The 23997-nt window shown below is 37.9% G+C and overlaps 2 protein-coding genes across 2 annotated transcripts; both read left to right on the top strand.

The window, feature by feature from the left end:
- Positions 1 to 534: 534 nt before the first annotated feature.
- On the top strand, positions 535 to 1452 carry LOC103707877. Its single transcript, XM_008792569.1, has one exon. It carries the CDS (start codon positions 535 to 537, stop codon positions 1450 to 1452), a length of 918 nt encoding a protein of 305 aa, XP_008790791.1.
- Positions 1453 to 21171: 19719 nt separating this feature from the next.
- Positions 21172 to 22823, top strand: LOC103707861 (F-box protein At1g67340). The gene is made up of 3 exons (XM_008792545.3): positions 21172 to 21529; positions 21652 to 21814; positions 21927 to 22823. The coding sequence occupies exons 1-3, from the start codon at positions 21267 to 21269 to the stop codon at positions 22611 to 22613; spliced, it is 1113 nt and encodes a 370-aa protein (XP_008790767.2). The 5' UTR covers positions 21172 to 21266; the 3' UTR covers positions 22614 to 22823.
- The last annotated feature ends 1174 nt before the right edge of the window (positions 22824 to 23997 follow it).

The following is a 23997-nucleotide window of genomic DNA, read 5'->3' as shown; positions in this document are numbered from 1 at the left end:
AGAAGCCTATTCTTGATATCGATAACAATGGTGTCCCCCTGCCCGATGATGACCATGGGGCTAGGCGTTCTTCCATTGATGGTGATTGCCAGCTTCTAAAAGCAACCAGGGGACTTTAAACTCATGCTACCTCCTATTTTTTATAGGGGGTATTGGCTTGAACAGAGCGAAAGGTGGTAAAGATGACGAAGAGAAACAGGTGCTGCAGAGTAGCTACTAACACAACACATCTGGACGACGCCTCCATCTCAGGCCAAAAAAAAGATTTTCCTCCGGCTCCAGAGCATCGATCAAAGGGGTTTTAAAACTATGTCGTAATCTGAAAATGGGCTTGGCTTTTGTAATTAGATTGGATATGGAGGGTATTTTCGTCGTCCTGGGATCCTGAGTTAAAAATATAAATTTATGTGGACCGGATGTTATAAAACAGGTACGGGGGCGTTAAACATTATGTCACGGTCGAAGGATGGACCCGCTGTTAATTTCCTCCATTTTTTTCCCTGTTCATCTAACCTGATCCCAACCTCAACATCCATGGCCGAGAACCCAAGAAGGAGCAGCAGCGACTCCTCCTCCTCCTCCTCCTCGGAGTTCGAGTTCTGGATGGTTGGCAAAGAGCCGTCCATCCCCCAGCCTCGCCTTCTCACCGCCGACGAACTCTTCGTCGACGGCGTCCTCCTCCCTCTCCACCTCCTCTCTTTCTCCCACCCCAACCCCAACTCCACCACCCAACTCCCATCCGAACCCGAGCCCCAGACATCACCACCTCCCCCAGACTCCTCTACTTCCACCTCCTCCTCCAAGAGATGGAAAGATATCTTGAAGGCGGAGGAGAGAAAGTTGGCGGAGAGGATGAGGAATAAGGGGAGAAGAGACAGTAGTGCCGGTAACGCCGCGGAACTCAACATCAACATCTGGCCCTTCTCGAGGAGCCGCTCCGCCGGGAACGCCGGCAATGGCACCGGGAACAGGACCAAGGTTATGGGGGCCCGGCGCAAGGCCTGTAGCGCGCCTTGCTCCCGGAGCAACTCCCATGGAGAGTCCTCGAAGCCGGCTGCCACCGCCACGGCCGCCAACACCACCACCCCGTCCTCCTCCTCGAGGGGGAGGTGGCCTCCCAACCCGGGCCGGGTCCGATTCAATGGTGGCATCCAGCTTGGCGGGACCAGCCCGATCTGGCAGCTTAGGAGGAACTGCAGGCCCCCGGAACCGGAGAAGAAGACCCACGGAAGCGATGGCGGCGATGCGAAGAAAGGAGGTGGTGGTGGTGGAGTTAGAATGCTGAGTTTTAACATGAACACATGCATCAGGTATCGGAATCAGGTGATCAGTTGCAGTGGGGAGGGTAAGGATGGGGTGGACGCCGGCGACCGGAGCGCTCGAAGCGTTCGCGTTGGAAGCCATGCTGGTCTGTTTAAGCTTAGCGCCATTTTCTCCAAGAAGGTGCTTTGATGTAAATATAATTGTATATTATGGCTGGATCTTGTAAAGTCTTATGCCCTTTGTATCTGATGTCTGTCTCTGAAATTCATCTTCTATCTTTGATTCAAGTAGTTTGAATTTAGAACCATCCTTACAAGTATTTGAGCGTTCATGGAAGCAATTCTTGAACGAATGCTATGAAATACTGGCCATGGTCATGATTCATGGATTCATAGGGTAATTGATGGCGAGATATATATATATATATTTTTTTGTAACGGTGTTGGGAGGAAAATAACACAATAAGCAGGAAAAAAAAAGAAAAAGAATAAAAAAATATAATATTTACATAATTCATGAGCAAAGACGGCATAAAAATTTTATCTTAGAAAACTGGAGATTACAAATGGCAAAGTTTTCTTTCAAATTCTAGCTCCCGGTACATCCGATGTTTAGAATACATAATTACTTTCATCTTTTAAAGTTACAAAAAATATATATAATAAAGTAAGTTAATTTGTACAATAATAAAGTAAGCCAATTCGGACTAACTTTGTTTTTGCCTGCTGCGCTGCACCTGCTTCAGAAAAAAAAGATTTTTTTTTTTTGCGCTTATTTAGAACTTATAAACTCAAGACATATTCAACAGAAATGAATCATATATATATATATATATATATATATATATATATATATATATATATATATATATATATATATATATATATATATATATATATATATATATATATAATGAGCTTAGCCAGAATCTGGATGAGGGTGTGATTCCAATCTATATCACTGATATCCAGTGGCCATTTTACCAACTCAGCCAATCAGCACCCTTAGACAGCCTCTACATGCATCACACCAAGTACGAAATATTTAAATAAAGTAATTATATGTTAATTCTGTCTGGTTCATTGACTTTTCTAGTCAGTAAGTACTAATAACACATCATTAAGAGATTATATAATTAGGACTTTTCAATGGCCCTTAAAGTTGGCAAACAACAGTTAAAAAAAACAAAAAAGGATCTTTTCATTGATGGATCGTCCCATTCGTTGCCCCACCGGTTCAGAAGCCTATCGCCAATCTGTTGCGAGTATAGTACAAAAGCGACCGTTGTCGAAGATGAGCTCGTAAGCATAGTTTAACATTTAAAAACTTTTGAAAGACACTGTTAGAGCGAAAAAAATGTCTGCGTCCCGATTAGACATATTGTCCGCTTTCGAGAAGCACGTATGTGCTTAGTACCATGCACGGTTCATACATGACAATTTTTTCCTCATGACTTTATCCTTCTTAAAAGGGCCCTCTGGAAGGAAAGAGGGTGGCCTCTTCTTATAAGGCACAATCCTTTCCGCTACTCTTTCGATATGGGACTAAAGTTCCGGATCCCCCATCTGTCCCCCAACACTATCCCCCAGCGGGAAGGATTTATGCGGGGAAGTTTCGGCAGGTCCCTTCCTCTAACACCATCTGTTAGAGCAGAAAAGTGACTGCGTTCTGACCAGATGTATTTTCCGCTTTAGGGGAGCACGCACGTGCTTAACACTATGCGCGGTTCGTACACAACAACTTTCTCCTCACGGCTTTGTCCTTCTTAAAAGAGCCCTCTCAAGGAAAAAAGATGGCCCCTCCTTATAAGGCATAATCCTTTCCGCTACTTTTTCGATGTGGGACTAAAGTTTCGGATCCCCCATCCACCCTCCAACACTATCCCCCAATGGGAAGGATTTGTGCAGAAAAGTTTCGGCAGGGCCCTTTCTCTAGCGCCATCTGTTAGAGAAGAAAATTATCTACGTTCCGACCAGAGGTATTGTCCGCTTTGTAAGAGCACGCACGTGCTTAACACTGTGTGCGGTTCGTACACAACAATTTTCTCTTCACGGCTTTGTCCTTCTTAAAAAGGTCCTTTGGAAGGAAAGGAGGTGGCCCCTCCTTATAAGATACAATTCTTTCCGCTACTCTTTCGATGTGAGACTAAAGTTTCATATCCTATTCACCCCCCCCAAAAGATACTATAGTTTTGGATTCTTGCATGAAAGTATACTTATTTGCTTGAGGTTTGTTGTCGGAATTGCCTTTGGGATAAAGTAAATCTTTTACGACTGTTTGGTTTGGGCGAAAAAAAAAAATACTGAGATCTTTTTTTTAAAAGCTGATGCACGAATATATTATACTTGAAAAATAATTTTTGTATATTTAGTTATTCAAAAAAAATATCATATTTTATAGTGCTTTATATTCAGCTCAGCATCTACTTTATTGAGAAAGTATTGTATAAAATACCTATTATATCTTTAATACAAAAATATTTTACCTCATTCTTTCAAAAATTTAAAGATACTTAAAAAAATTTTAATTTTTAGCTAGTGGAAAATGGACTTTTGCATGTCCCACATAATTTTTTTCATAAAATATAAAAATCTTATGTGAAAATGTTACTTTTCTATTTCTTTTTCTTGAAAATTCCAATTAAGCATAAAATATTTTTTTATTTTTTTGCTGACCACATTTTTTTCTCCTTCTCTTCTGGAAAACGAGTCCTTAGTAGTTTATATTATATATAAAAATTGAGATTAGTTGTATCAGCTCTTCCAACTCCACTTTCTCTCACTTGAATTTCATCATAGTTCAAAATAGAACTCTCTACTAGAAAATTTTATCCGGTAAGGAATATTTTAAATCACAAATCTAAAACCTATTTTTTTCATGAGAAGATAGTGTTATTCACTAAATCAGCCCACAGAATAATAAATACAACACAATGATGTAAAGGCATTCAAGTTAGAGCATTGTGATTATACCGATATTTTCTAAAATGCTAATTCCACATATCTTTTTAGTGGTCATTGCTTGGTCCAATAGTAAGCAAATGCAATGGTGTAGGTTCGAAATTGTAACTATTATTGGTTCGTCTCTCTCAGGATCTCGGATTTTCAGTGGATAATATCTATTTTTTTAAAAAAAAATCTATCATTTAAAAAAAAATCTTTTTGTTGAAAAAAGATGAAATAAATGTGTTGAGTAATATCTACTCCTCCTTGGGTTTCAAATCCAACCTATGAAAGTGATCTGTCTCAACTTTTCACAAATTCAACCTTACATGAAAACTTTGAATTATTTTGGCATCTCCCAATTCAAGTACAGAGCATTAAGTTACAAGCTAGTGTCTCATCAATGCTACTTATTAACTTTTGCTTCTTTTGGAGGTGGTTAAGATATTAATTATATGTGGATCCTTGCTGTTACATTTTTGGTTCCACATCAGTTATACATTTCACACATCTCGAATGCTTATACAGGACAGAACCAAAAGATCCAAATAATATCTTCCAACCAGATTCTTTTAAAGTAAAGTCATAAGTTGTGACAAAATTATATCAGAACGGTCTATATGGGCTAAAAAATACTACAACACAGATTTATAGAGTCAGACATTAGATTTAAATAGATCTAGACTATTAGTCTGACAATAATGCTAGGATTTAAACGAGAGAAGCATGTAAGGATCCGTGCAGACGTATTGATATATTTTAAGTGTTTACACAAAGTTCAAAAAAAATAATCTAAATAATATTTTTTAGACTGGCTTTTTAAGAGCAAGGTCATTACTTTGAGATAGATGCGAGTGATTTTATTTATCCACATATATAGCTTGCATGTATTTGGGGAATAGCAGATGCGTGCATGGGGGAATAGCGACAAGAGACCGTACTTAGGCCCGACATTGCCTCCACGTGCTCACCGATCTAACCGTCCGATCAACAGCGCCACCTCATAGACTGCCCTTCCTTGGACGTTATGTGGGAACAAATGTCCTTGATCTGACAGCGATCCATGTCCTAGAGTCACAGGTTTGCTGTTCTCTCCTCAACAGCAAGCATCCAGACCACGTAATCATAGCCGTCGATCAACCGAGGACTATCTTTGGGTGCAATGCTGCGGAACAGGAAACCTCTCGAGTTTTGCAATGTTGGTAGATTTCAGAGTTTTACAAGGAACGTCCACTTCAGAACTACCATGGAGTGATACTTTTCAGATGCTGAATTGTGATTGGAAGGAAGATTTACATGGTGATGAGGGGTTTTATTTCGTAAAATTTTTGATGTTTTGTTGTTGGAAGGTAATGCTATGGAGCTCTCATCATCTCTTACCATACGTCATTATGGGATTGATGTCTCTAGTAGGATTACATGGAGATTAAATGACTATTAGATTACTAAATCGGTATTTGTGGATCCGATGTTCTTGGATACATAATGGGTTCTAGAAGTATCTTCAATGTTGAAGTAGGGATTCAAGTTTATATGCATATATTATACCTACAACGGATGATTCCTATATTTTTAGTATGAATACAGAATACATCAAAAAAAAAGTTAAAAAATAACAAGTTTCAGAGTGCTCTCAGCAACTCTTGCTCCCCAACCCATGCATAGGGCCCCCAGAGTGATCGGCCACAAACGAGACTACCCAATCCATGGCCCCGTTAATCTCTCTATAAACATGCTTGGGCTGAAAAGCCACATCGCCACTAACTATGGTCCGAATGTCTTGGAGCAAGGAATTACACTCATCCATGCTGCCGATGCTCCTTGGATCCAACCGATCATCGTAGCCGAATCACCTAGTTTAAATATATACTTCAAAAATTATTTTTGTTTATACTATAATATGGAAAGAAAGAATTGAAATGAGAAATAGATTAGGATATAATTATGACTTTCTAGTTCTAGCTATTAGTAAAAAAAAACATTTTACAGAAAAATCCACTTTATTTTTATTTTTACAAATATAAAAGACATTTTTCCATAATTAGTTATCTTTAAACTATATTGGACAATTTTATATCCTTGCCATTAATAACTGCATATTCTTAGTGACTAGTAGAGCGCAAAATCAACCATTGTGTGTGTGTGTATTTGCATAAAAATATAAAGATAAAAAAAAACAGAAACAAAAAACAAAAAACAAGACAGTGCTACCAAGCTGGCCTTGGGCCGGCCCAGGCACAATGCAAGAGCCCAAATCCAATTCCTTTTGTTAATGGCCGAGTTGGTGAACAACTAAAACACCCAATTAACCCTTCTCCAAATCAATAGTTGAGATCTAAAATCCATAACTTGTTGGAATCTGACTATTTAGCTAATCATATCCCTCAAAGATTATGAGGGATTGAACATAATACTGCGATGGAAAAAACAGTCGTGTGTGAGTAGTCTCATGACAAATGCATGAATTTTATTGTCTCGTTGGAGTGCATCTTCAAATGGAAAAAAAAAAGAGAGGAAGCAATTAATTGTCACTAGGCCAAATATTAATTTAAGTATGTATTATATACAAACTGAATAAATTCTAGTCTTAATGTTATTTCCATATCAGGGAATGAATGCCAACATAATGATAGTTGATCTTGTGACTGCTTGGAATATTATGGTTAATATATTGGGTCTATTTCCACCAGAAAATCCTAGTTTTGGTGGAAGCTGAGTGTAAATCGGCTCCCATTACAATATTGGATCTAATTATTGAAGGAAAAGTCTACTTACAATGCATCCATGCGTTAAAATATTTACAGAAGAAGAAAAAAATAAGAGAAAAAGAGAGAGAGAAAACTAATTTTATTTCTCTATTCCATCATATTCAGTACATCTCAAGATTATATATGCTCGTATACAGACTCCACACAAGAAAAATAACATAGGCTGATATAAGATCATACTAATAAAGAAAAATAATACTCACTGATATAAATCGTTATGTGATCCCTAAAATCACTCTAACAAGATTATGCTAACAAAGAAAAATAATATCCTGCTAATTAAGAAAAATAATATGGACTGATACAGATTGTCATGTGATCCCTAAAATTATGCTAACACCGTGGATATCTGAAATAATGACACCCAATAACTTTCCACACATAGGGTCTCTCTTTAACAAGGAAATAATTTCCATGGGAGTGACATTTAAACCATTTGCGAGGGTGCAACAACCGAGTAGGCGATTTTAGAGCTTTATGTTGCTTCTTTGAAACACAGTTGGTTAGTTCAAAGCCATGGACAATGCCTAGGTGGCAGCATTCATTCACCTTTGTTCATGGCTACATGCCTTCACATTAAAAGATATAAAACAAAAAAAATTCTGCACACATTAGATCCTCTAATCTTCTATATTTGCAGATTGATTCATCCTGTTTATATTTGTATATATATATTAATCCTTGCAATCTGCATCGTTGTGCATATAAGTTCTTCTACTTGTAAGTCTTAATCTATCCGTGCATGGTTAAAGGTTACTACGTACAGTTGGGGAAAAAAAAAACTAAAAAGCCCTTGAAGTAGGTTGAAGTAAAGAGAGATTGGGAACTCCATATAGACTACTACAGTTCTAGATGTGGTTTTCACAACACCGGCAAGCTCGTAATCTCTAGGTCTAAGGATCGAGGATTGGTTCTTGACAAGGAGGGTGGTGAGATCAAACATGCTTTGAAGCTGAACTCATAAACAAGCTGTAGTGCTTAAACATTTTACATTTATAAAAATGAATGGAATCAAAGCTTGGCTTAACTACTCGTTCAAAGTGAACTCAAATATATCACAAACGAACCAAGCTTGCAATTATATTATCAAACTCAATTTAAGCTATTTGTTAAGTTGAGCATGAACAAGGGCTCATATGCATCTAGCAGGTCCACCAAAATTAGAGCAGTCTATCTAAAGGACCCGGATTGGGAGTCTAAAGGATGGTAGTATCATCAAAAGGTGAAGTTGTAATTCTACAATAAGTTCTAGAACGGCCTACCGTCATGTTTACCATTTCAGAAACACAATACATTCTTCTTCTTCTTTTTTTTTTTTTTTGATAGAACGGATATATTATATAGTTCTAGTATGAGTACATTCAAAAAAAAAAAATCAGAAAATAGAAGATGATATAAGGTGAGAAGGAGAAGTCACATAGCTATATAACGTAGAGAATGCCACCGGATTGTTGCGCAATATAAGAGGCGATCTAATCAGCTGGCCTATTTGCCATTCGATATATATAAATAATTTAGAAAGCACTGCAGTCCCTCGTCAACCTGTTGATATCCTGCAGCAGCGTACGCTATGTTCCATAGCTAGCAGAAAATGAGATAACAGGTCAGCAAAAGAAGCCGTTCAAGAAACTCCTCTCTAACTTTTTCGGAGCTGCCAACTGCGTCAGGACTTCGTAAGTCTTTGGCTCATTATTAAGAGAATTTTGCAGCCATTCGAAAAAGCAATGGTTTTTGTGAGCACTTGGTCAATTATTCAGATCAAAGCCATGAGACCAACCTATACAACTAAGCCATGAGACCAATTCAGCTTCTTGCCTGGTGCTAAATAACCAAATATCGGTCACCACAGACATCTGCATCTATTCATATTTCGAATGAAACCTCTTGGTTGGCAGATAAGACCACTAAATCATACATCTTCTCTTTCTTTTGTCTCCCTGGAAGACAGGGAGGATCACCTCTTTTTTGCCCTAGAAGAATTGCAACCAGAAAGAATCAGCAGGGACAAAACTAGCTAGTGTGCTTAGCTGATGATTCCCTTGTATATATCATCAATCTTCTGGCTGATTCCCTTTTTCTATGCTTGTGTCTTGCTTTAATTGAAGGCTTGGATGGAAACTGCCATGGTATAGAAATATCAAACAGGAGATGGTGGGTCGTCTCTGCAGTTCATGAGTCCATATTTCGTACTCCCTTCAAAGTTATGGAGGTCAGCAAATCGGCTGGGTTTGTCAATGCCTTGTGCTGCTTGTTTACTTCTGCAATATTTATAGTTTAACTCAGCAAAAATTTAAGAAAAAGGAAATGCAGGCTCTGTGCAGCTTATAAATTTCTGATATTGTGGCATAGGTGGGAGGAAAAAAAACAAATGAGCAAAGACGTATCAAAGATATTGTCTTAAAAACAATGTTTCCTCACTAAGATCGTAATCCAAAATTTGCAGGCTGCTATTTGGAAAATCTGCTTTTAGGATACAATGCCCGATTCTAATCGCCTTCCTCTAAGTCTGCGTTCTCAAAGAAAGATAAGCTAATTTGAACCTTATGATAGTCAAAAAAAGAAAAGAAAAAAAAATATAGTAGAACAAGAAAGAAAAGATACTGTTAATTTTTCTTATTTTACCAGATTTATATAACAACTCAAGAGACATCGTCCTTCGTGATGACACGTCTTTTTGGTGGAGAGAGTCGACTTAGACAAATCAAAATTCTTTAAAGATTGTTGAGCATGGAAGTGCATCCTATTTGACCCTTTTCATGCACGTCAGGCTCTGGCTCTAGTCTCCTCGCTACAATAAAATATAATTTTAACAAATAAAAATTATCATTAGAAATTTCGGTAATGAGATTTTGATCATCAAGATCATTATGTATGTCCATCCCTAGAATTTGCGTGATGATAAAATAAATACTGTCACTAAAATCTAAAGGTTTTCTTGATGACATTAAACGTGTCACAAAAAAATCTTATTTGTGAGCAAATGTGCTATTATAGAAAATAGGATTTTTTACATGGATACCGTTCTAAATATCTGATTTTACATGAATATTCTAACAAAATTGATATTTGTATGTATACCCTCGTAAAACTCTGTTATTGTACAAATGCCCGTAATATAACGGTTGTTCTAACGGTGTTAAGAAAATTTATATTTATATTAATTAAAAATAAAATAAAATTCTAAAATTTTGCTGTTGTCTCTATCTTCTTTTTCCGCTATCAGAATCGCGATTTATTTGCATGTCTACCCATTAAGAATATTTTAGCCATTTTAACTTGAAACCGTTAATTTTTTAGCGTCGTTAGATAGCATAGGTACATATGCAAAAACAAAAATTAAAAAAAAAAAGTTATATATGCAAATATCAATTTTAAAAGAGTATTCATGCAAAATTCAATATTTAGGAGGGCATTCATGTAAGTTAGAAAATATTATCATAATTTCAGTCCGGTAGACTCAATCCGAGTTTGAGGTGGCCCAGCCGGGACGGCCGGTTTTTTTGTGACCCGGACCAGTCCACGGCAAAATAAACCTCGACAATTAAATGCCTTCAACCATCTCTACGTCCGTCTCCATAGAAACTGAAACCCTTCTAGAAGCCACGTGGAGTAGATTCAACATTCGCATTGGATGTCAGCGTAACTTTTCATGCACGTAAAGTCACAAGCTCTTGTCTCCTAGAGTAATTATAGGGAGAATGGCCATGGAACATATATAGGTTTGTACGTCTGTAATGAGCCCGGGAAGTCTCAAGTTGGGGAGGTTTTCTCATAATAAAAAGATGGTTTCATGGGTACTTTGACCAAAAAAGAATTGGACCACACACATGGTGATAGCTTGCTCTTAGTGTTAATAGAACTAGTCAGATGGGTGCTGGTCGTTCGGTGGGCCTTTTGCTATAAAGACAATGTTAGAGTGGGCATTGACATATTAGGCTTCATGCTGGCAAAATTGGTTGGTAATTAGCAACTATTCTTAATGGTGTGGTTGGTTTTGTTATTCGTGGTCCGAGTACAGCCTTATTGGCAGTCGGATCTTGTCATCTTTACGATCTCATGGTTCTGACGGTAGAGTTGAGAGGAGCATGGGAAGATTGAGTATTTGTTATCGCAGTCCTCAAAGCACCCATCATTGTGTTAGAGGGGGATTCTAAAACTGTGATTAATTGGATATTCAGCTTGATTTATATGGGTAATGCCCCTCTTCCCATGGTGGACCAAGAGCGATGATTTCTACATTGGAATCATTCGAGGCAATTCATGTATATAGAAGGCAATAGTGCAGCAGATTGGATTGCTTCATATAGGGCACCTCATTTGGGATCAGTGTTTTGGAGATCTGGTACATTGGTGCCTGCTCAACCAGCTTCATAATACGCTATTTTTGGATAGAATATTTAGTTGGGCCATGAATAGACCAACAAAAGAGATGAGTAAGGTTTGGTAGAGCAGCAATATCGTACTATCTTCATCCATTATGAGAATGAATTCAAATTTCATTTAAATATATAGATGCCATGGGCCCACTTGAATCGAGGATAAAAGCATTCAAAATTTTTAGAATTAGATCGATCATTCCTACAAAAAAATGTTAACAAAAAAGAACATCGTGAACGTGTAAAAAGGAAAATAAAATTGATACTTGGAAAAATCTACCATCACTTGACTCTTACACATCTAGCTCAAACCCTAGATTTAAAGTTCCTTCAAAAAAATATAAGTAGTGTTGATATATGTAAGAAAAAAGGTTTAGGTTGCGACAGTATACCTGTCATTTTGGGCTTCAAAAGGTGTTAGTGTTAGCCGGTAATCACATATCTATATAATTCCAAGAAAAAAGTTGCAAGCATAGGAATGAGACATGCATTGCCATTAATTATAATGTCATTTGGCTTCCATTTGGATCGGTAACAACTATGTTTTGTAGGCCACGATAGATGCCAGCGAGCTAACGGTCATATAACTATACCTGCAATTTCTTATAGTGTAGCATATAAGCAAAACATGCATGATATACATATTGGAGAGAGGTTCGGTCTCCTTAATTATTTCAATTTTTGATTTATGTCAACCTTGGTAACTCCGATACTAGAACTCAACATGCATGATATACATGTTGGAGAGAGGTTCGGTCTCCTTATATTTTTACCATGTATTATCAATATACATCTAACATTTCTCTTATTTGTCAGTAGCTAATACTCTTTCTTGATATGGAGTCCTAGTTACGTGGCCCAACCATAAGGGAAGGGAAAAAAAGCAAAAGAAAGGAAGAAAATGAAGTGGAGGGTGGCTAAAAAAGGCCCTTTGCTATTGCAATAATAGAGCTTTACCGACTAAAATAGAAGAATATAAACAAACAATCAATTATCAATTTGCTCTTTTTTTTAACTAACAATATCTATTTGTTTTTAAACAAATTACATGCATCTTTTTCTCTTCAATCTTTTTTTTTTTGGTAACCCCATTCAATCATTCAAATACAACCAGAAGTTATGTTGACTCTCAAACTAATGAAATGCGTGAAGCAACATCCCCCTTTCCCCCCATTCCAAGGAGTTATCCCTCTTCCCAAAAATCAAGTAGCACCCATAAATCCATTAACTAATCCATTCAATTGCCATTAATGAACCTGAGAGAATAATGAATGAAGGGGCAAGGAAGAAGGAATTACCGCCCTCGTATGTCTATCCAAATTACTGTTTTACCATCGTGGCGTGGCTTAACAAAATGACCAAAACACCCTCCATTCATTAAATTTATCTCGTGATATCTCGATCACAGCCACACAATTGCAAATCAACTTTATTCCTACTCCGCGGTTCATCAGATGCCTCCTCCCCGTTTCTATTTCTTCTCTATCCTCCTTTTCAGACTTGTTTTGCACTCTTGATTTATTTTTACTGCTGTAATTTTAGTTTCCTTGGACGAAATCAATATTCTGATATTCTTTGAAGATTTGAGGGCTAATTTCGCCATTGTGATGCTTCAGAAACGGTGAGAAGAACTTTCGGCGGCTGATATATCGAGGAAGGAATGAGAGCGGAAAAGCACGGGGATCGCAGCGCCAACGTGATTCGAGCCGGCCCGAACCGTAGAGTACGGACTCGCCTTTCTTCCACCCGCCGGCCCGAGCCGGTCCCCTACATCGCCGGGCAGCCAAAGACGTTGACGCCCGCCTTCTCTCTCCACATGCATATTCGTAGAGAAAGAAAATAGCTTTTCAGTAGAAATAAAATTTTTATATTTTATAAAAAAATTTATAATTTTTTTTAAAAAAATATTTTTAAATGAATAAAATGAAATAAATTTTTTTATTAAGAGCATAATAAATTTTACTATTCAAAATTTGACAATAATAGATTATGATAAACTTTGTATAAACAAAATTGGTCCAATCACACGTCTATTTCAATTTTCAAATACTAGTTTTATGATTTACATTTGTATTAATGTGTAACAGAATGGCCTCTTCTAAACAATCATGTTCATGACCCTTACAACATTGAAAAAAAAAAAAAGAAAAGAAAAAATTTATAATCTGGAACTTGAAATTCTTTCTTTTTAAAAGGCTTTTTCTTTTTTTTTTTTTCCGAGAGAGAGAGAGATTCAGGAAGGAATGAGGAAAGATTTGAAATGAGGCTGGCTCATTAATCGAGATTTAAAAGATGGCGGCATACTTATTGCACCTGGCACTAAGAACTCGAGCTCCATCTGGTGGACCCTGCAGGGACTCGGGCGTGATGTCGTTGTGATCACTACCCTACACGTGCCACCTTGCAATCCGTGCACCCATTCGCACGCTTGGGCATTACTCGAACGCCCGTCGTGCACGCTCCAAAGGAAATTAAGCAGTCTCCACGTACTCGTGCTGGGTCGTATTATTCTTGCGTCGAGCGCAAGCCTCCCTCGGCTGGATCCCATGCATGCACGTGAGCGCCCCGGGGGGACCTCCCCGTTCTCGTCATCCGACGGCCGAGATCGTCCGGCTGGCTAGAGTGAGGTTGACCGACCCGGGTGCCACGTGTTGCTGTTCCAGTGGTTGCCTTAGCTGGTGGGAGTTTTCCTCTTGTCCTGAATTGCCACGTGGAATCGAGGAATCATTATACCACTGGTTGTTAGTGATGGTAGCGGTGGCAGGGGGTGTCTTGCCTCAAACAGGAGACAGCAACCTTGTAAAGTATGATGTAGGAATTGATGGAACCACCCAATAACCAGCTAATTTGAAAACAAAAATTATTCATTATTTCATGAAAAATAAAAAAATAACAAATAAAAAAATTAGAGAATGGAGGGATATGGCTGATATTTGGCCAGTTAAATTTCATAACTTTGCGTTAACCATTATTTACCCAGCAACCAAACACCGCCAAGATATGTTCTCATCTGTTTGCAGCTCTAATTGTATCGCATCTGCACTCCATATAGATTTTTTTTTTTGAAGCTCTATGAATTGCATCGCATTTTACATTCTTAATAAAATATTTTCGTGAGGTTCTCTCTTAGATTGGCTTATCATACTATTGTCGAGGACTTTAGGAAATCTTATCCTAACTTATTGATGAAGCATCTAAATGTAACTAAAGTAGACTGTACAACTGTAGGGAAGTTAACATGAAACTAACAGTTCCAATAAGATAGGATTAGATCGCAAAAGTGTTCACTAGTATGCTATCAAACATTGGAAAGTAAAGGACTATATGAAAAAAGCCCTAGTTCTAACCCAAAAGGAGCACTCATAAAATTTAAAAATATTGCAAAGGTGAGTAATGGGATTAGGAGGACGAGGTGTATGGGGCTGGAAGTGCTACAAGTGGGATGAGGTTTTGGCGTATAGCTTTGGAAGATTAGATGACAAGAGATGGGTGTAGTTATTGTTTTGTAAATGCACCAAAGCCATCCTATCATCTTGGGAAGAAGAGGGAAGCAAAATCAGAACGAGATCCTTGACAAATAAACAAATAGAATATTGAGAAGAGGCTTATTTCCGGCTTGTCCTTTGTCCATTATGATATAGCTACATAACTTACCTACAAGGTGAAGTGGGGAGCTAGCACGCTTCCCATCCTCCAAGAGAAGGCTCCAATGGCCTCATTTTCTTTTATATGAGAGACTTTGTCAATCAAGTTAGGTAGGCTAACTTCAACTTTAACCTTGATATGGCACTTAACAAAAAGGTAACCGTTAGTGGCACCATTAATTTCTTCCAGTTATTTGATTTCTTCGAGGGGTTCTTCCATGTATACTTACCGTTGCTCATGAAAATTTGCTTGAATTTGCTCTCTAATGTCATCCCTTTGACAATGGCATACTGTTTTTTTTTTTTGTGAAAAAGAGCATTTTAAGACTAAGGCTACAGCAAAAGCTCCATGAACAGATTTTGCCCACTATTTTAACATCATTCAACACCTATGAAGATAAAAAATAATAAGAGGTTATTCTGAAAAATATTAATATATTACCTTGGTTTGGAAGCTAACATAATTTTTAAAATAATGCATCACAACATTACATGATAACATACTAAATATTTTGGATTTTAATATTGTACTACAGATAGGTTTATATGTGACATGCAAACTTATTATATGATTTTGGCATGATCATAATTATATTCATGATGATGCGTATAACATCCATTACCTACGTGACATCACATAAGTTGAAAAAGGTAATACAGATGGCCTAATGTTGTTTTGGTATCATTGTTTGAAGTTGTGATTAAGATAATTAAGAAGACTTGACATGACTTAAGAAACAATCCTTTTTTTTGCTCCATACTTTGGAAAGCAAATTAAACGCTGAGCTATGAAAAGCTATCAAACATTAAAGCAAGCCAAAAGTAAATAAACCCTATATAACACTATTTTTTTGACATGTAAATTACTGCCACTGGCTAGGGAGAGTGAAAGTCTCTACCAGCTCAAATGCCATGTTAATGTAGACACTGGCTTATCAAACGTGCATCTCAATGCAAAACGCCACAACATCTGTTTTTACAAAAGCTTGTCCATTTTTATTTCACTATTGGTCAATTACATCGAAAATTTATAAAGGCTCATCCATTTTTATTTCACTAGCTAGACAATGAGCTACCCTAGTATTGTTGAATGAAGTCTTAGCTTGTTATATATAGCATCCGAGTACATCCTTTAAGACTAACCATAGTGTTTATAATTGGATTTGATTATATTTCGATCTTCAACTTGTTGTTGCGAGAATTTAAACAAGCAAAAAATCCATGCCAATATGTGTTTGATTTTAGATTGATTAAGTGCTGAAGAAATATTGAGTATTTATATGAAACTACAAAATCTAAATAGAATTTTTCAGTGCCTTTTTTTCATAATGAAATTCTGGATTGTTAAAACACATATACTTTCCTACCCCACTAATCGATAACATCGAGTTTGGCAGCTGCAAATGTTTTTTTTATATGTTATTTAGTCTAAAGAAAATTTTCGAAATCTAAATATTGGGTTCTATTCTCATCATGGACGTCACGTCTCTAGCACAGCCTTTTGGTTTATTTTACAACATGACACCATGCCGGCGCCTCCCATCCGCGCTCTCCATGACGCCTCCTCACAAGTTTTTTATTCTTGCCCCACCCAAACATCTTATTAATAGTGTAATCAATCCTAAGCCACAAGTTAAAGAAAAAAAAGAAAAAACCTATCTATTGATGCATCCCCCCACAATTAGGAGTAGGTCTTGTGGATCAAGTCTGGTCTAAACTAATTTATCTTTTTTCAAGGTCTATCCTCACTTCTAATGACCTTCGACCAAAGATTACGGTGCTTTGAAGTTCTTATATACATGATTGATGGCATCTAAAATCTTTCTTTTACCGAACCTCATTCACGCTACTTTGGAGGCCTGCAACATAGCATTAGAGAATCAAAATTCACAATGCTTTTCTTGATTTGATTGATAAATAACTCATTTGCTTCATTTCGTAGACTTGATCTTAAAGAGGCAGCAAATCATGTTCATATAAAAACTCAATTTGTACTAGACAAGGATTATCAACACCACTTAATTTAGGGTTATTCTGATTATTATAGGGTAGGAAACATTAGGTCACGTTGATGAGAACAAATGAACTCAAATTTGGATTAACAAATTTTGGTTGTTCATTACTTATAAAGCTTATTAAGTAGATTATTCTTGTAGTATGATTATAAGCAAAAGATGCTTAGTTAGATGATGATCATGCATGGAGCAATTCTCAAATAAACCATCAAGATCGGCAAAATAAATTAGAAAACATTGCTTGGTTCTCAAAAGAAATACACCAACTCTGAGGTGCGTCGATCAATGTACATCCAATACTAAAATGAAATAAACTGGCATAATTGTTTAAAAATACACTGTCAATATTGTATAACTGCCAAAACTCAGCCTCTAGCCATACACACTGTGCAAAACAGAGAAGAAAATGAAACAGTTCTCTCTAGTGTTATGAAAGTATACTCTAGTATACCATTTATAAATGAAGGCACTGAAAATATTGAAGTGTCCAAGTCTCAAAAAAGGATTGTGAGATAGGTGATCCCCGAGTTACAGTTTCTGACAAAAGCATGAGCAGGATTTTCCTTTTCCTTTCTGAAACATTGGTTAGAGAAGATCTAATTAACCACATCTTATTATGTGCTTTGGATGTCCCCAATGCATGGACTAGTCTGTGAACCCTAAGAAATCTAGTAACATTGTGAACATCATAACCAACATTATCTACATATAAGGTATGATGCAACAAAAGGTTTAGAGCTAACTGGCTTTTAAAAACAAGTTGTTGTCGACACATTCAAATCACATATCCATTCCACTGGACAGCAAAAAATACCTCTACTAAAGTAAATTTCTAGATAGGATTAGGATAATGTGGATGATAAGGGGAAAAAACTGATGAGCACTGATGCACGCAAATGTGGAGGATGCTATTAACTTCAAGAAAAAGATTTTAAGATAACATCTTTTTTCTTATTATTATGATTTTGAGAACAACAATTTACGGCTACAGTTCGCTAGCATAATAACCAATTACCTTCGTATCTACATTATATGGGGGAAAAAAAAGTAAAGCTGGTATTATAAAGCTCACGACATCATTCAATAAAGACAATAAGTTAACAAAATACACCAATTTGTGAAATTTAGTAGAATGCAAAATATTGCATGAATTATGTTTTACAAATTATTTTATTGATTATAATATGTGATATCACATTTCTGTATAAATGTACACATTGCATGTACTTCTATTGCTTCCCCTCTCTTAATTGTTTCAATTTTCAATGAGCATTACCTAGAATCTAACTTATGAAAGCCGCCCTATGGCACTTTTAACATTTCCTTAAACTTACATATACATGTGAGTTAGACTGAGATGCTTATGAGAGTATTTGGCTCCAAATGTTTCTAAATCAAAAGCAATGAAGAACTTGTTAAAATAAGAATCAGCATTATTGATATGATGCATGACATTCAAATTTATTAGAAATTAAAAATCATGCAATATTTTCAGATTTTTGTATCCCTATATTGAATGAAAACAAAATTGACTAGTTCGATAATATGATATCCATTTCAATTTGATTAATAGTTTAGAAGCATCTAAAATACCCTACATTTGATCTATATATTTTCAAAAACTTAGATCAAGATCGACAGTTTAGAATTGCAAATTATATAGTTTATACTAATTTATTTCTCACTAGAAATATTGTTATCCATTGCTTTTTATTGGTTTAATACATAAGCAAGAGACGTCCAAAATAAAAAAAAAAATACTTCTGAAATATTTTATATACAATAGATCATGCTAATTTTGAAATATTATTTAGTGCTGAATCTTTCTTAGACTTGTGATTTACTTGAAGGACATATTCTTGAAAAAATTGAAGACATTATGAATAATAAATAGGAAAAGGAAAAAAAAAAGATCCTCCTCTTCAATCAGTATAGCTTAGGTCACATTATTAAGATTCTAGAATGAATTATTCAATGTAGAGTCCTTTGATTTCTCAACACAAAATTCCGGTGGGAAACTGAACCAAGCATTTGAATAAGGGGAGCATGAAAACAAACGGCTGCTACCGGCGACAATTTCTAGATGGTTGTTGTGTGGACGGCATTCTTTTTATCACCTGAGATGGTCATTTTCTTTCAGCATTCAAAGCTGACTTGCACCTTTTTGTCATTCTCTGAAGATTATTAAAGTTTAAATGTATAAAAAAACTTACCTTAACTTGCATAATCACTGCAAAATCCAAACTTTTATGATGTGATGTCTACTAATTGTATATTATAATCCTGGTGGCCAAAAATGAGCTGTGTCATGCTCATAAAAGAAAACTCATCTTAAATAAAAAATCTTATCTCTCTATAACCCTAATCCTTCTCATTTAGTCTTTAGGGAAAGTTAGAAACAAGGGGAATGCATCTCCAAAATATGGATCATAATTGTCACTTTCCTGATATTAATTATTGCTCCGAACCAATCAATTAGGTTTGTTAGGAACAAAACATAGGGCGATCAAGCTGGAAAATGAGCTTGTAAGTGAAAATAATGCAATATAAACCTAAACTAAGCATGGGTGTGCTTGTCAATATACTATGAACTACAATGTATTTGTAACCTAAGCAATATGGCTATATAGCTTTAGATTTTGCATCGCTAGAGTAAATGGGTTAACAAGTTAAGAGAGGAAATACTATTTTTGTTCTATTGTTGTGAAGAATCTCAATATCTAGTAAATAGAAAGTAAATATTATATATGTCCTCGTAGACATAAATTATCCCATTGATCACTTCTAAAATAAAAAAAAGTATAACTCTTATATATTAGATTATGAACCTTGTCTCAAAAAGAAAAAAAAAAAAGGATTATGAGCCTAAAGAAACAAGTTAGTGCTTTTCTGTTCAATTTTTTCATGATAAGCCTATAATTTGAAATTTCAGGTATCTAACCTATTTTCCTAAGCTTTTTTTGCGAGGTTTATTTATCCGGTTAACATGTTTTATCACTTTTGGCATATAACACTATACTACTGCATATTTTGTTCATTGAAAATTTACAAAAAAAAAAAGAGAGGTATTGTATCCATTCTTCCAAAGATAATTCCCAAGCTTAATCTGAATCCCAGCTTTCTTTATAGAATTTATGGAGTATCTATCTTCTTGCCGCCTCGCACTTATAATCTATTATGGAGAGAAACTAGTTGTTTGTAGCTAGATATAAACATCTATACAAGCTCATATTTTCAACTTTTATAAAAGGTATTATCAGACTCCCAAATGCATTTTGAGTCCACATATCTTTATATTACATTCTATTATACGGTTCTCATTTCCATTACAGAAGACTGATTGCATCAGTTCACCGATGGCATAATGAGGCTTTAGAGTAGGATACAACATGATCTTATAAGTATACATCTTACCCTGGCGAAAAATGCAACACTTACACTTCCCAACTGCAAAAGCTATTAGAAAAGAAAAAAAAAATCATGACAGAATGCAGAAACTTGATGCAAATTTTTCTGGAGGTAAAAAAAGAAGGACCATATTTGACAATACTAGAATGTATCTCACGTAGGTTAACGTATCTTTAAAAAAAAAATGCTCATCCTATATTGCAAGCCTTTCAATATAAGCCTTAGATTCGATCCCAGCCATCGAATCCATATCTGAGCCGATGTATCGACGAGCCCCGGGTTTAAAAAACTTTTGACCGTTGGCATTGGGTTGCACCGAGACCGCATGTCCCCAGCCTGAGTTCGTTAGGGCAGCTTCTTCGCCCCTCTGACCCTAACTGCCGTCTAAAATAACGGAATCCCGTCCCTCAAATGCCCTGAGATAACGTCCGTTACGTGCTACACCACTCAACGGTCGCTCTGATCCCGTCAAGGGAAACGATACCCTCACGGCGGAGACGGGAACTAGTTCGTTAATGCACCGTTTCATCGGAAGTTGAAAAGGGGAAACGGGAACATGCAGATTTTAAGCGGGAAACCATTTCATCGTGGGGAAAGGGAGCCAGTTCGGTCAACGGGATCCGACCGGGGGTGAGATCGTAAATTCGAGCAGTAGCACGGGGTAAAATGGCAAAATGGGCAGCGAAGTCTCCCTGTGTGTCTCCCTATAAATGGCGTTCGGCTGCCTCTTATCGTCTCTTGGCCCCTTGAGCTCTCTCCCCTCTTCTTCTTCTTCTTCTTCTTCTTCTGCGCCAACGGCGGGCGGGTGAGAGAGAGAGAGAGATAGAGAGGGAGAGGGGGGAAGAGAGCGATGGAAACGAGGAGCGGCTCGCGATACCCGAAGCTCCAATCGGAGGTTAATGGAGGGGAGGGGGATAGGAAGCGGCGGAGAGGCCAAGTCAAGGAATATTTATCCGGGAAGCGGCGGCGAGAAGCGTCGCCGGCGGAGGAGGGAAGTGGTGATGAAGAGCCCAACTTTTTAAATCAATTGCCGGACGATATTGTCGTCTGTATCCTCTGCAAGCTCAGCTCCTCCGCCGCTTGTCCTTCTGACCTAATCAACGTTCTCTTAATGTAATATTCCTTCTTTTGGTCATCTTTTTGCTGTGTATTTTGATGTAATCGGTTCGGTTTCGTGGTTTTTGCTTCGCATTTGGGGTAAAAATCTGATCTTTTTGTGGTTTTCTGGGTGATAGCTGCAAAAGATTGAACGGATTAGGTTTGCATCCCCTGGTTCTCTCGAGGGCGGCGGCGAAATCACTCGCTGTCCGGGCGAAAAACTGGTCAGAATCCGCTCACCGGTTCTTAAAACAGTGCGCCGATGCCGGAAATCTTGAAGCATGCTTTATTCTCGGCATGGTAGGTTGAGGTTCCCCTGCGCATCTCTCAACCTCTTAATCTCGGGTGCTTTTTTTCTGGGAATCGAGGGGACTCGAGGTTTGATTTTGTTTTTGGTTTGGAAATGGGGCAGATCCGATTCTACTGCCTCCAGAACAGGGGGAGCGGGGCGGCGCTGATGGCGCGGGCGGCGATGGGGTCGCACGCGGCGGCGCTCTACTCGCTGGCGGTGATCCAGTTCAACGGCAGCGGGGGTTCAAAGAACGGCAGAGACCTCCGGGCCGGCGTCGCGCTGTGCGCCCGCGCGGCCTTCCTCGGCCACGTCGACGCCCTCCGCGAGCTCGGCCACTGCCTCCAGGACGGCTACGGCGTCCGCCGTAACGTCGCCGAAGGCCGCCGCTTCCTCGTTCAGGCCAACGCCCGCGAGCTCGCCGCCGTCCTCTCCTCCTCATCCTGGCCACCGGCGGCGGTGCCGACAGGGTGCTGCCCCCTTCTGAGCGACTTCGGGTGGAGCGTGCCGGCGACGGAGCCGCACCCGGCGAACCGGTTCCTGGTGGAGTGGTTCGGCGCTCGGGGCGGCGTGGCGGGGGACGAGCTGAGGCTGTGTTCGCACGGGGGGTGTGGGCGTCCGGAGACGCGGCGGCACGAGTTCCGGCGGTGCTCGGTGTGCGGGACGGTGAACTACTGCTCCCGTGCGTGCCAAGCTCTGGACTGGAAGCTCGCCCACAAGGTCGACTGCGCCCCCATGGAACAATGGCTCCTCGACGGCGCCGCCGCTCCGGCGGCGGCGGTGGGTGGTGGTGACGCTGCGATGGAGTGAGGGAGGAAAGGTTTCGTGACGTCGGAATCAGAGTCGTCAATTTTCTCCCTTTTTCGTTGTACAGCAGGGAAAATTAGGAGTAGGTCTCCTCTATATTTATTTATTTAGATTCCCATTTTAGGTGGAGACATGGTGCCTCTTTTGAGGTAAAAGCTTTTCGGCTCTTCCTAGTTCTAATTTAATTTATGGAAAAATTGGATCTGTTTTGATCACCGGTGGATTTAGTGTGGATGGTTCTTATGAAGTTCCTTCCATTTTCTTGAAAAAATATTTAAATTTCACTTGAGATATTGGATGAAGCTACAGGTGCAAATTTCCTACTTGGAGCAATTTTTAGTATGCAGATTAAACCCAAAATATTGGTCAGATGGTGCTCGCAAGAATGCTTTTCCTATCTCCTTTAACTCCCAGTCATTTTTATTTTGTGCCTCTCAAGTTAAAATATTTTAATCTAATCTCTGAAGTTAGTTAAGTGACTCAATATAATTTTACTATTCATTCTCATTTGCTCGAGTCTCTAGAATTGTAGACGAATAGGTGTGGGAGCAAGGGTTTGTATGAGGCTCGAGACTATTTTAGATGGAGAGGAGGGATGAAAATAGTGGTAGTTTAGAGAAGAAGAGGTGTTGGAAGAGGATGAGGTAGAAGAGATAGACCTCGAGCATGGCTTGGGAACATATTAGATAGAGAAGAGGAATGAGGATAGCGATGGGGATTATAAAGGACAAAAAGGATGCATTGGAAGAAGAGCAGATAGTGGAGTGGATGGGGCTTGGCTGACATTTAGTTAGATATTAAGGAGGAATGGAGAGGAGTGACGAGGATGATGGTGGAGTTTAGAGAGGTTCAATAATAAATTTTTTATTGCACATTGATCAATTAATTTTAATGATGGCCAAACAAAAACTCCCATCATTAGTATTGATGCCATTAATATCCGTATCTACATAGTGAATGTAGAACTAAACCTTCGCAGAAAAATTCTCATAAGTAATATCAATATTAGTAATACCGGCACCATGCAATGTGCAAGATGATTTTTTCTTCTTTTTTTTATATTCTAGAAATGCTATATAACAAGTTATAATAAATAGAATGCTTCAATTGCTAAATTTTTGTTGCATATTAACTAATTAACTTTAATGATAGCCGAGCAAAAACTTTCATCAAATATCTAAAGTGATATAATAATATCAGTTTAGATAAGAATAATCCTTATATGTTTTAGCGAGATAACATTCTCAAGGATAAATTATACTTATATCAATTATACAAGTATCAACGATACTTAGTATTGATAATAGCAAGATCTCCATTGTAAATTGCTTATAATCACTTATCATTAAAGAAATAGACAATATAATACTTACTTATAATAGATATC

Source organism: Phoenix dactylifera, unplaced genomic scaffold (assembly GCF_009389715.1).
Source record: "Phoenix dactylifera cultivar Barhee BC4 unplaced genomic scaffold, palm_55x_up_171113_PBpolish2nd_filt_p 001532F, whole genome shotgun sequence".
Lineage (NCBI taxonomy): Eukaryota > Viridiplantae > Streptophyta > Magnoliopsida > Arecales > Arecaceae > Phoenix > Phoenix dactylifera.
The sequence above is the reverse complement of the archived record's forward strand: the minus strand, read 5'-3'. Positions and strand labels throughout refer to the sequence as shown.